This window comes from Carcharhinus amblyrhynchos, chromosome 3 (genome assembly GCF_965287045.1).
Source record: "Carcharhinus amblyrhynchos chromosome 3, sCarAmb.v2.hapA, whole genome shotgun sequence".
NCBI lineage: Eukaryota > Metazoa > Chordata > Chondrichthyes > Carcharhiniformes > Carcharhinidae > Carcharhinus > Carcharhinus amblyrhynchos.
The window spans coordinates 133,112,612-133,125,254 of NC_137326.1; the positions used below are offsets into that span (position 1 = coordinate 133,112,612).

The 12,643-nt window shown below is 44.6% G+C and overlaps 1 protein-coding gene across 1 annotated transcript in view; it reads left to right on the forward strand.

Moving 5' to 3' along the window:
* The first annotated feature begins 4,204 nt into the window (after nucleotides 1-4,204).
* LOC145341139 (neprilysin-like) overlaps nucleotides 4,205-12,643 on the forward strand; it is a 216,495-nt gene continuing 208,056 nt past the window's right edge. The window contains exon 1 of the mRNA XM_080186028.1: nucleotides 4,205-4,281. Coding sequence (XP_080042154.1) covers nucleotides 4,276-4,281 — 6 coding nt within the window. The 5' untranslated portion in view covers nucleotides 4,205-4,275. The remainder of the gene's footprint in view (nucleotides 4,282-12,643) is intronic.

The following is a 12,643-nucleotide window of genomic DNA, read 5'->3' on the forward strand; positions in this document are numbered from 1 at the left end:
AAGGGGAATTTAGCATGGCCAATCCATCTATCCATCTTTGGTGGTTGAGGTTTTGGGACGTGCATCTGAAGCAGTCTTGGCAACCTATTGCATTACTACAGAGGGAGAGTGAAATCCAGGCTATTAGTTCAAGGGCGTAGGTTCGAACCCCACCACGGCAGCTCGTGGAATATAAAGCTGGGTCTCAGTAATGGTAGCCATGAGACTGTCATCAATACTGACTGATTCCTGGAATAGCAAGACTGACATATGAAGTAAGGCTGGATTGACTGGGCTTGTACTCACTGGAATTGAGAAGAATGAAAGGGGATCTCATAGAAACATATAAAATCCTCAGGGGACTGACCAGGCCAGATGCGGGGAATCATGTTCCCAATGTTTCGAATGTCATGAACTAAGGGTCATAATATAAGAGTAAGGGATAAGCTGCTCACGACTGAGGTGAGGAAGAACTTCTAAGAATGTAAGAACCTAAGAACTAGGAGCAGGAGTAGGTCATCTGGCCCCTCGAGCCTGCTCCGCCAATCAATAAGATTATGGCTGATCTTTTTGTGGACTCAGCTCCATTTACCCTCCCGTTCACCATAACCCTTAATTCCTTTACTGTTCAAAAATGTATCAATCCTTGCCTTAAAAACATTCAATGAGGTAGCCTCAATTGCTTCACTGGGCAGGGAATTCCACAGATTCACAACCCTTTTGGGTAAAGAAGTTCCTCCCAAATCTTCTCCCCCTTATTTTGAGGCTATGTCCCCTAGTACGAGTTTCACCTGCCAGCAGAACAACCTCTCTGCTTCCACTTTATCTATTCCCTTCATAAACTTATATGTTTCTATAGGATCTCCCCTCATTCTTCTGAATTCCAATGAGTATATAGTCCCAGTCTGCTCAGTATCTCCTCATAAACCCCTCAACTCCAGAATCAACCTAGTGAATCTTCTCTGCACCCCTTCCAATGCCAGTATATCCTTTCTCAAGTAAGAAGACCAAAACTGTACCCAGTACTCCAGGTGTGGCCCCACCAGAACCTTATACAGCTGCAACAGAACCTCCGTGTTTTTAAACTCCATCCCTCTCGCAATGAAGGACAAAATTCCATCTGCCTTCTTTAATCAGAGAGTTGTGAACTGTGGGGCCAGTTCATTAGATATGTTCAAGAGGGAACTGGACGTGGCCCTTGCAGCTAAAGAGATCAAGGAGTAGGGAGAGAAAGCAGGAGTGGCATACTGAATGTGCATGATCAGCCATGATCGAATTAAATGGTGGTGCAGGCTTGAAGGGCCGAATGGCCTACACTTGCACCTGTTTTCTATGTTTCTATGTCTCTTTGGGAGAGGCATCTGCCATACCTGCTCTGGCCCACACGTGACTGCAAAGATGTGTGGGTTAGGTTAATTAGCCATGCTAAATTGCCCTTTAGTGTCAGAGGGATTAAGAGGGTTAATAAGTGAGGTTGCAGAGATAGGATCTAGGTGGGATTGTTGTTGGTACAGGCTTGATGGGCTGAACGGCCTCCTTCTGCACTGTAGTGATTCTATTCTGTGAGATTTACAGCAATGTGGGTGAACATCCCTCTGTAATGGTCTTTGTCAGGGATAGGCTACAGAACCAGCTAGCCAGCAATGCCTATATCCTCTGAAAGAATTTCAAAATCCACTGATTGTGCACATTGTAGTCACCGGAGTAGATATTTAGGTTAATCAAGTGCATTGCTTTTTTTTTATTCATTTGTTGGATACGGGTATCACTGGCTGGCTAGCATTTATTGCCATTCCTAGTTGTGCTTGGAGGGCAGTTGAGAGTCAACCACATTGCAATGGCTTTGGGGTCACATGGAGGCCAGACCCATTAAGGACAGCAGATTTCCTTCCCTAAAGGTCATTAGTGAACCAGATGGGTTTTTCCGACAATGGTTTCATGGTCATCAGTAGATTCTTAATTTAAGATTAATTTATCTTTTATTGAATTCAAATTCCATGATATACTGTGACGGGACTCGAACCTGGGTCCTCCAGCGTTTTAGCTGAGTTTTTGGATTGATAGTCAAGCGATAATACCACTAGGCCATCACCTCCCCTTTGCAGTGACTGAGTTATGGTTATGCCATTGGATATCATGAGAGCAAGATGCTGATTGAAATGGCAAGCAGCAGGAAGATTGAAGTTTATTTATTGGTCACATTTATTAGTCTTACATTAACACTTCAATGAAGTTAATATGAAAATCCTACAGTCGCCACACCCCAGCGCCTGTTCGGGTAATCTGAGGGAGAAATTAGCACGGCCAATGCAACTAACCAGCACATCTTTCAGACTATGAGAGGAAACCAGAGCACCTGGAAGAAACCACACAGACACGGTGAGAACATACAAACTTCACGCAGACAGTGACCCAATCCAAGAATTGAACCCAGATCCCTGGCACTGTGAGGCAGCAGCGCTAACCAGTATGCCACCGCGCCACCCTTATTGGGGTCTTAGATTGGGGCTATGCTTGAGAACGGAACAAAGCTGTCCCACAGAGCAGTCAGCCAGTCTGCGTTTAGATCGCTGGTGAATAAGTGCTTTTGGATGGTGCTGTTGATGGCATCTTCCATCATTTTGCAGTTGATTGGTGGTAGGCTGACAAGATTGGATTGCGTTAGCTACGCTTGAACAATGCAAAGCTCAGTTGTTGGATAGGTGCCAGTGTTGTAACTGCTGTACAAAGCTCTTTTGTCAAGCATCATACTGCTCTCACATGGTTGGAAAAACAAAACCTGAAAACAGAATTGGACAAACTGCACTGGAGCAGAAACTGGCGCTGAGTTGTTACTAGGTCATTCGCAATAATGAGCCAAGGGCACAGCTATCATCTCATGGTCAAAGGGGAGCGAGCATTTAAACATGAGACTCATGGGCATTCATCACTGATAACTGGAAATGAAGCTTTGACTTACATAGCAGCAGTCCAGAGCCAACTACAATCTTTGGGAGTTGAGTCAGTTATCAAGAATGTCCAAAAAACTTTGAAGGAGAATAGAGCTAATAAAAACTGTTGTGTGCTTATCAAGAAGAGATGTGCTTGTGCTTGAGAATGGAACATTGAGAATTGTTAGGGGTTAGCTGCTCTAGTCTAAACTCATCTAAAGCTGTATTGACAAATTACACCCTTACTCATTAAGTCATGTTGGCTCTCAGTCTGTCAACACTTTGATTTTAAAACTCTTACCCTTGTTTTCAAACCTCTCTATGGCTTTTGCTCCGAACTCTCCGGCCTCCTCCAGCCACACAACCCTCCAATATCTCTGTGCTCCTCTAATTCTAACCTCATGCATATCCCAAATTTTAATTGCCTCACCATTGGCTGCCCACACCTTTAGTTGCTTCAGCCCTAGGCTGTAAACCTAAAGCTCTCTAGCTCTCCGCCTTTCTCTCCTCATATAGAGTACGCACTCAAAACTATCTCTTTGAGCAAACATTTAGCCGTCAGTCCCACTGTCCCCTCATATGGCTTGGCATTGAATTTCTCCAGATAAACTCCAAGCATCATGGAAACTCTACAGTGCAGACGGAGGCCATTTGGCCCATCGAGTCTGCACTGACCCCAGTCCCACACAGGCTCTATCCCCATAACCCCACATATTTACCCTGCCAACCCCCTGACATTAAGATCAATTTAGTATGGCCACTCAACCTAACCTAACCTTGAGATGTTTTCCAATGCTAAAGGTGCTATATAAATGCAAGTTTTTGTTGTTGTTGTTAATATAGAACCCAGCCCCGTTCTCATTCTCATAGAGGCACAAATGGGTCAATTTTGCAAATGACCGGCAGCGATGAGTGGGATAGCATCAATACTGGGACCCCAGCTATTCATTTCATATATTAACGACTTAGATGAGGGAACTAAATATATCACCAAATTTTCATATGAAGCTGAGTGAGAGGGTGCGCTGTGAGGAGAATACAGAAATGCTCCTGTGTGATTTGGACAAGTTGAGTGAGTGGGTAAATGCACGGCAGATGCAGTGTAATGTGGATGGATGTGAAGTTACCCACTTTGATAGCAAAAACAGGAAGGCAGATTATTAACTGAACAGTTACAGATTGAGAGAGGGGAATGTGCAACGAGATCCGGATGTCCTCATACATCAGTCACTGCATGCAGGTATGGCAGGCAATAAAAAGAGCGAATGATTATCTGACCTTCACAGCGAGAGGACTCGAGTACAGGAGCAGGAATGTCTTGCTGCAACTATACAGAGCCTTGGTGAGACCACGCCTGGAATACCGTATGCAGGTTTGGTCCCCTCATCTGAGGACAAATGTTCTTGCTATGGAAAGAATGCAGCAGTGGTTTACCAGACTGATTCTTGGGATGGTGGGACTGACGGACGAGGAGAAGTTGATCAAATAGGATTACATTCACAGGAGTTTAGAAAAATAAGGGGGATCTCACAGGAACTTAAAAAAATCTAACAGGACTAGACAGGGTCGATGCAGGAAGGATATGTCCAATGGTGGGGAGGTCCAGAACCGGGCGTCGCAGTCTAAGCGTACAGGATAAACCATGTAGGGCTCAAAAGAGGAAACACTTCTTTACCCAGAGAGTGGTGAGCCTGTGGAATGCGTCACCACAGAAAGTAATTGACGCCAGAATATTATGTGCAGAATTTTCCTCTCTGGCGCACCACGGGAATCGTAGCGAGTGCGGAGCGTGCAAGAGTCTGTTGAATTTGGGTGGAATTTCCTGGCCTTGGGGTGGGCCTGGCCAGAAAATCCTGCCCTGCATGTTTTCGAGAAGGGGTTCAATATAGGTCTTGGGGCTAAAGGGATCCAAAGATATTGGGCGAAAGCAGGAACAGGTTACTGAGCTGGATGATCAGCCAGGATCATAACGAATGGCGAGCAGGTACAAAAGGCCGAGTGGCCTCCTCCTATTTTGTTTTCTATCTTTCCTCAACTTCTGGCCTTTTCAAACATGGAGGTGAATTATTTGTTTAATATTTCCATCGATTTCCATTTTTTCTCTGCCCACTCGTTACTCTGTTCTCAACTGTATCCTGCCTCATCTTGAAGAATTCTCCCTTTGCTGATAGTTGTGAATAATTCCATTTTTTAAAATTTGAGGTTCTTGTCTAATACTCCCTCCTTACTTCCATTACCAATTTCGAAGTTATCGCAATGGGCTATACCGGGTGGGTGTATAGTGGGTGAGTGAATAAACAGCAAATGTATACAGGGCTGCCGTATTCTGCTAATACCCCTGACACTAAGGGGAAATTTAGCATGGCCAATTAACCTAACCTGCACATCTTTGGTCTGTGGGAGGAAACCGGAGCACCCGGAGGAAACCCATGCAGACACAGGGAGAACATGCCAACCCTACACAGACAGTCACCCAAGGCCAGAATTGAACCCAGGTCCCTGGCGCTGTGAGGCAGCAATGCCAACCACTGTGCTGCCAAGGGCAAACTCGTTATCCCTTTATTACTACAGTTACCACCCTATTTTCCTTTTCCTTCCTGACATCCACCAATCTATCCCTGACCTTCCCTTTTGTTCCACCTGACTTTCCCTCCTTTTCTAGCACAGAAAAATCCATCACATTTTTGCCTTCAGTTCTGAAATAGAGTCATGCTCGACTCAAAAGGTTAACTCTGTATCTCTCTCTGCAGATAGAACATAGAACACTACAGCACAAACAGGCCCTTCGGCCCACAAGTTGTGCCGATCATATCCATACCTACCAGGCCTATCTATAACTCTCAATCCCATTAAATCCCACGTACTCATCCAGAAGTCTGTTAAAAGACCCCAACGAGTTTGCCTCTACCACCACCGACGGCAGCCGATTCCACTCACTCACCACCCTCTGAGTGATGATGCTGCCAGATCCAATGATGTGTGGGTAAGGTTTCATTGAATGGCCATGTTAAATTGCCCCTTCATATCAGAGAGATTAGTGGGGTAAATATGTGGGGTTACGGGGACAGGGTATAAGTGGATTGTTGTCATTGCAGGTTTGATGGGCTGAATGGCCTCCTGCAGCAATTCTATGAGTTGTCACGATCTGGAATGCATTTTCTTACAGAATGGAGGGAAGCAGATTCAATAACTTTTAAGAGGGAATTGATTAAGTACTTCAAACCTAGGTACAAGGTGAGTGGGACCAACCTTTTAGAGAGCCTTATGATGGTCTCAATTTTCTAGCCCTTTCTGTTTTTAGAAGATAAACACTACCCGAGTGAATCTTTACCTTGATGGCACCTAATTTCTTCGAAGGATTGAATTTTAAGACCCAGTAAGGGGCAATAAAATGTGGCGAACCATTGAAAATGTCATTGACTCTGGTGGTTTTGGAACATTCTGTCAGCAGGGGAGGTGGGGGGGGGAGCTTTGAAACTCCAACCAAAGTCTCCATATTGCTTCCTGGCCCTGCACTTAATCTTTTGCTGCTATTCAAAGTGGCTCCTTCCTCCTGCATTTTCTGGTCAAGCTAATTTCAGTGCATCCAACACAGGGAGAGCATATTCAGAGCTTCAATTGCACTTTGCTTTTGCGGAGTGAGCTATCATGGGAGCTTAAAAGGTTTTCACATCAGGATTTCCAGCTAAATGGATGGAGAGATCACTTATCACCGATAGTTCCCAGAACTGTGCCTAATCGACTCCTACACAGCATTCATTGATTACCAGCCTGACAGACGAGTGTTCCTGTTCCTGTACCCGGTTTACCTGAACAAGGCAGCTAAAGGAAACTCAGCCAGGGATAGAATTTTCTGTCTGATCATTCAACTGTACAGTAAATTGGACAGGTTCCTTTACAATCATAGAGTCACTACAGTACAGAAGGAGGCCATTTGGCCCATCAAGCTTGCACCGACAACAATCCCATCCTATCCCAGTAACCCCACATATTTACTTGGCTAAGCATCCCCCGCCGGAACTAGGGTCAATTTAGCATGGCCAATCAACCAAACCCGCTCATCTTTGGGCTGTGGGAGGAAACTGGAGCACTCGGAGGAAACCCACGCAGACACAGGGAGAACGTGCAAACTCCACAGAAGAACAGTGACCCAGGCCAGGAGTCGAAGCTTTGTCCCTGGCGCTGTGAGGCAGTAATGCTAACCACTGTGCCAGCGTGCTGCCCAAGTGTGCTCCCTTCCTGACACTTTATTGTCTATTCATGCCATTTAATTCTAAGCGCAGAGAGCCTCTTTGGTCCATCATAAGGCTCTCTAAAAGGTTTAGTTAGTCCCACTTACCTGTACCTTCATTTGAATATTTACCCAATTCCTTCTTGAAAGTTATTATTGAATCTGCTTCCAACATCCTGCAAGAAAATGCATTTCAGATTGTGACAACTCATAGAATCGCTACAGTGCAAAGGGAGGACAATTCAGCCCATCGAGACAGCACTGACAACAATCCCAGTTAGGCTCAATCCCTGTAACCCACATAATATATGTGACAATAATAAATCAAATCAAATCAAATCAACTGTAATCTGATTTGTTTATCAGCATGTTTGCCTATTTGTTAGAGATATACTCAAATGAGTATTAAGAGAGACTGTTAAAGTTTATTTATTAGTCACAAGTAAGGCTTAAATTAACACTGCAATGGAGTCACTGTGAAATTCCCCTGGTCACCACAGTCCGGTGCCTCTTCAGATCAATGCACCCTAACCAGCACGTCTTTCAGATTGTGGGGGGAAACCAGAGCACCCGGAGGGAACCCACACACGGGGAGAACATGCAAACTCCACACAGACAGTGACCCAAGCTGGGAATCGAACCCAGGTCCTGGCACTGTGAAACAGCAGCGCTAACTACTGTGCCACCGTGCCATCCAACCAGACTCTGAATTAGTTATATAATTTATTAATTAGTTTATTTTGTTGGTACTCTGAACAGTATACAGAGAGAGAATTAATAGGACCTGCCAGTTTGTGACTGTGAAGGGGTCGTCCAGCCAACTCTCTCCCTTCCCTGCAGTTTTGTCTGAGATCCCGTGTCCCTGGAAAGGGAATGTACAATGCCCACTGGGGGTACACTTGCTGGCGTGTTCAATGGCAACAGTAGGGCTTGCCCAATGGGCATTAGTTGATCTCCAAACCACAGAGAGTGTCTTTAAAAAGATGGCACTCAGTCCCCACTGCACTCACTCAGGGCGGTTCGGGTGTACAAAGCACGCCCGTCCATACAGGAAAGTTTGAGGTGCAAGTGTGCTAAGAAAATATACTATTAAGTCATATTAATCAATTTAGTCCCCAAACATCAGTAAAACTGTGCTTTGTAAGTATCAATGGGCATTTTATTGAGATTTATTTATTAGTCACAAGTGAGGCTTAATTAACACTGCAGTGAAGTTACTGTGAAATTCCCCTGGTCACCACAGTGCGGGTCAATGCACCATAACCAGCATTGACTATAGCTAGAATTACATTATGCAACAATTTAACTATTTAGTTCAATCCTATTAAAAACATGAATTGCAGAAGACCTTATTTATTTCTGACTGTGGGATAGTGTATGGAGGGGGAGGGGGGGTCACATGATTTATATTTACAAGCTAGGCCTAGAAGTAAGAGCACAATTTCAAAGTTTGTAGTGGAAGTATTGTGAACTGTGAGGAGCATATGATAATCTTCAAGAGAATATAGACAGGCTGGTGGAAGGGATAGGCAGGAGGCAGGTGAAATTTAATGTGGAGACATGTAAAATTAGAAAAAGACAATTTGATTAGAATTGATTTATTATTGTCGCATGTGTTGGTATGCAATTAAAAGTATTCTTTCTTGCATGCTAAATAAAGCATACCTTTCATGGAGTACACGGAAAAATGGAAAGAGAGTGCAGAATGTAGTATTATAGTCACAGCTCGGGTGTACAGAACGATCACAGCTCGGGTGTACAGAACGATCAACTTAATATTTTGTAGATCCATTCAAAAGTCTAATGGAAGCAGAGATGAAGCTGGTTTTGAGTCGGTTGGTGTGTGATCTCAGATTCTTGCATCTTCTTCCCAATGGAAGAAGGTGAAAGAGAGAATGTCCGGGGTGGATGGGGTCCTTGCTTATGCTGGCTGCTTCTCCAAGGCAGCAGGAAGTGTAGACAGACTCAATGGATGGGAGGCCAGTTTGCATGATGGACTGGGCTACGTTCACAACCCATTATAGTTTCTTGTGGCCTTGGTCAAAGCAGAAGCCCATACCAAGCTGTGTGACATCTGCAAAGGATATTTTCTGGGTTGACATGAAATAAAGGGAAGAACTTTCAAAGAAATGCAGGAGCCGAGTCGATTATTTTTATTTTTTATTAGTCACAAGTAGGCTCCCATTAACACTGTAATGAAGTCACTGAAAAATCCCTTAGTCGCCACACTCCGGCAGCTGTTCAGGTACACTGAGGGAGAATTTAGCATGGCCAATTCACCTAACCAGCACATCTTTGGACTCTGGAAGGAAACCGGAGCACCCGGAGGAAACCCACGCAGACACGAGGAGAATGTGCAAACTCCACACAGACACTGACCCAAGCTAGGAATCGAACCCATGTCCCTGGAGCTGTAAGGCAGCAGTGGTAACCACTGTGCCAGGGAGAGCTGAGTGTATACGTGCATACATCATTAAAGGTAGTAGGACAGGTTGAGAAAGCAATTAATGAATTATACTGAATCTTGCATTTTACACACAGGGACACAGAGTGCTGTTACACTCTGGCATCAGAAATTGCTGTGTTAACAAAATCCCAAAGGGGAGCTTAATGAGTTATTGAACAATTTTGGAATTGTATTTTGTTACAAGATGCATGATCTGAATTCAGGAACTACAAATTCCTGCAACACTTCTGTAGTATTTAAATATTGAATTAAATTAAACAATGGGAAAGAAAACACAGCAGCACAGTGGTTAGCACTTTGCATCACAGATCCACGGACTCGGATTTGACTCCAGTCCTGGGTCACAGTCTGTGCGGAGTCTGCATGTCTTCTCTGTGTCTGCATGGATTTCCTCTGGGCACTCCAGTTTCCTCCCACACTCCAAAGATGTGCGGGTTAGGTGGATTGGCCACAGGAAATTGCCCCTCAGAATGTGTATGTGTGCTTGCGCATCTGCGTGTGCGCAGTAGCATTCAGGGGGCAACTTCTCGGGTTTCCACGTTTATCTATGCCTCTCTGCTTGCCTGAATTTCTGATTTGTGTACAATTGATGGTGATCCTGATAGCATTATTTTCACAGTAGGATTCATCCTTTGCTGAACGGTGGCACGGTAGTTAGCACTGCTGCCTCACAGCACCAGGGACCCCGGTTCGATTCCCGGCTCGGGTCACTGTCTGTGCGGAGACTGCACGTTCTCCCTGTGTCTGTGTGGGTTTCCTCTGGATGCTCCAGTTTCCTCCCACGGTCCAAAGATGTGCGGGTTAGGTGCATTGGCCATGTTACATTCTCCCTCAGTGTACCCAAACAGGTGGCAGAGTGTGGCGGCTAGGGGATTTTCACAGTAACTTCATTGCTGTATTAATATAAGCCTACTTGTAACACTAATAAATAAACTTAAAAAAGGTTTGGTGACCCAAACGGGGAATGTAAATCTTTCTAATAATCAATTAAAATATTACAATTTGAATTTTCAAAGCAATAGCAGAATGTTTCGATCCAGTTTGTGACCCCCCCCCCCTTTTTTGCATACATAGAACAGAATGATAGATCCCTACAGTGCAGAAGGAGGCCATTCAGCCCATTGGATCTGACAGAGCATCTTACCCAAGTCCTATCCCCGTAACCACATGCATTTTCCCCACTAACCCTAACTTACACATCTTAGGACACCAGGAGGCAATTTAGCATGATCAATCCACCCAACCTGCATATCTTCGGACTGTGGGAGGAAACCGGAGCACCCGGGGAGAACGTGCAAACTCCACACAACAGTGACCCAAGCTGGGAATATGCTAACCATTGTGCCATCGTGCCGCCCCAAGGCTATGTTAAATTTATGAAATGCTAACCACTCTTTCACAACATTGTGCATAGAGGGGGAACATCACTGATCTAAACTGACAGAGATCATGAAAGTACAGATTAAATGCTCATCTTGATAGACAAGTGTAGGATGCCGGCTGTCGACAGTGATTTCCTCAGAGGTGATAAATATGCGATGATACAAAATTGATGGGCACAAATAGGTCAGCGAGTTCATCAGGCCTCACCACATTTCATCATGCCTCAAGCATTGGTGTCTCAATACTCCTTCCTTCTGTCCACCTAGTCCACAACAAGACACCTCCACTTGGCTCTTGTCCTTTGTTCCTTATTCCTGAGGCTATATAATCTTCTGGGGGAAGCCCAAAAAAGAGAGAAAACATCTGTAAGCGATAACAGACCCCTGTGTATTTCATTTCTCTTCATTCTTGGAGTGCAAGTATTTCTAATAAGGTCCACCATTGAACTGAGTGACTAACTGAGCTATTTTAGAGGGCAGTTAAGGGTTAGCTACATGCACCTGGAGTCAAATGTAGGCCAGTCCAGGTGAGGTAGGTGGATTTGCTCCTCTGAATGAACCAGACAGCCTTTTATTTTGACAACCTGTCAGCTTTATCTTTATTATACAGACGAGCATTTCATTTATTGATTCATTAATTGAATTGAAATTTCCCTAGTTGCTGTGGTATGGTGTGGGGATCTGAATACATATCCCCAGAGCATTAGTCCAAGCCTTTGTATTACTAGTCTGGTTGCATTGCCACTATATCACCATTCCCTTCTGCATGATATGATCTCTGACCCAGTTAGTTCAGCTCCTGATTTCAATGCAGAAAGTCAGCACTCACCTTACTTCTGCATTGCAGGGATTCTATGATCTAAGACCTATCACTTTCATCACCTTTGGTCACCTCTCCCAATATTTCCTTTTGTGACTTTGGGATCAAATATTGTTTGATACTGCTGCAATGAAGAACCTTGGGACGCTACGAGAGGACACAGATTTAAGGTGCGGGGAGGGAGGTTCAGAAGTGATGTTAGGGGTAAGTTTTTCACTCAGAGGGTGGTGAGTGAATGGAATCGGCTGCCGTCAGTGGTGGTGGAGGCAAACTCGCTGGGGTCTTTTAAAAGACTCCTGGATGAGTATATGGGGTTTAATGAGATTGAGGGTTATAGATAGGTCTGTAGGTTGGTAGGTGATGATGTGATCGGCGCAACTTGTGGGCCGAAGGGCCTGTTTGTGCTGTAGTGTTCTATGTTCTATGTTCTATTTTACTACATCTAAGGTGCTATGCAAATGCAAGTTGCTGTTGTTGTTAATGTTGAATGGGAAGATGATGGCATCATGGTGATGCATTAAGCTAGTGTTCCAGAGACCCAGGCTAAAACCCCAGTGATAGGGGTTCAAATCCCACCATAGCAGCTGGTATGGAACATAAATTCAATTAACAAATCAATATTCTAAAATTAAGTTCAGTAACCATGCCAAGATTATTGAGTATTGTAAAAACCCAGCTAATGTCCTATAGGGAAGGAAATCTGCCACCCTGGGCGGCACAGTAGCACAGTGGTCAGCACTGCTGCTTCATGGCTCCAGGGACCTGGGTTCGATTCCCGGCTTGGGTCACTATCTGTGTGGAGTTTGCACATTCTCCTCGTGTCGGCATGGGTTT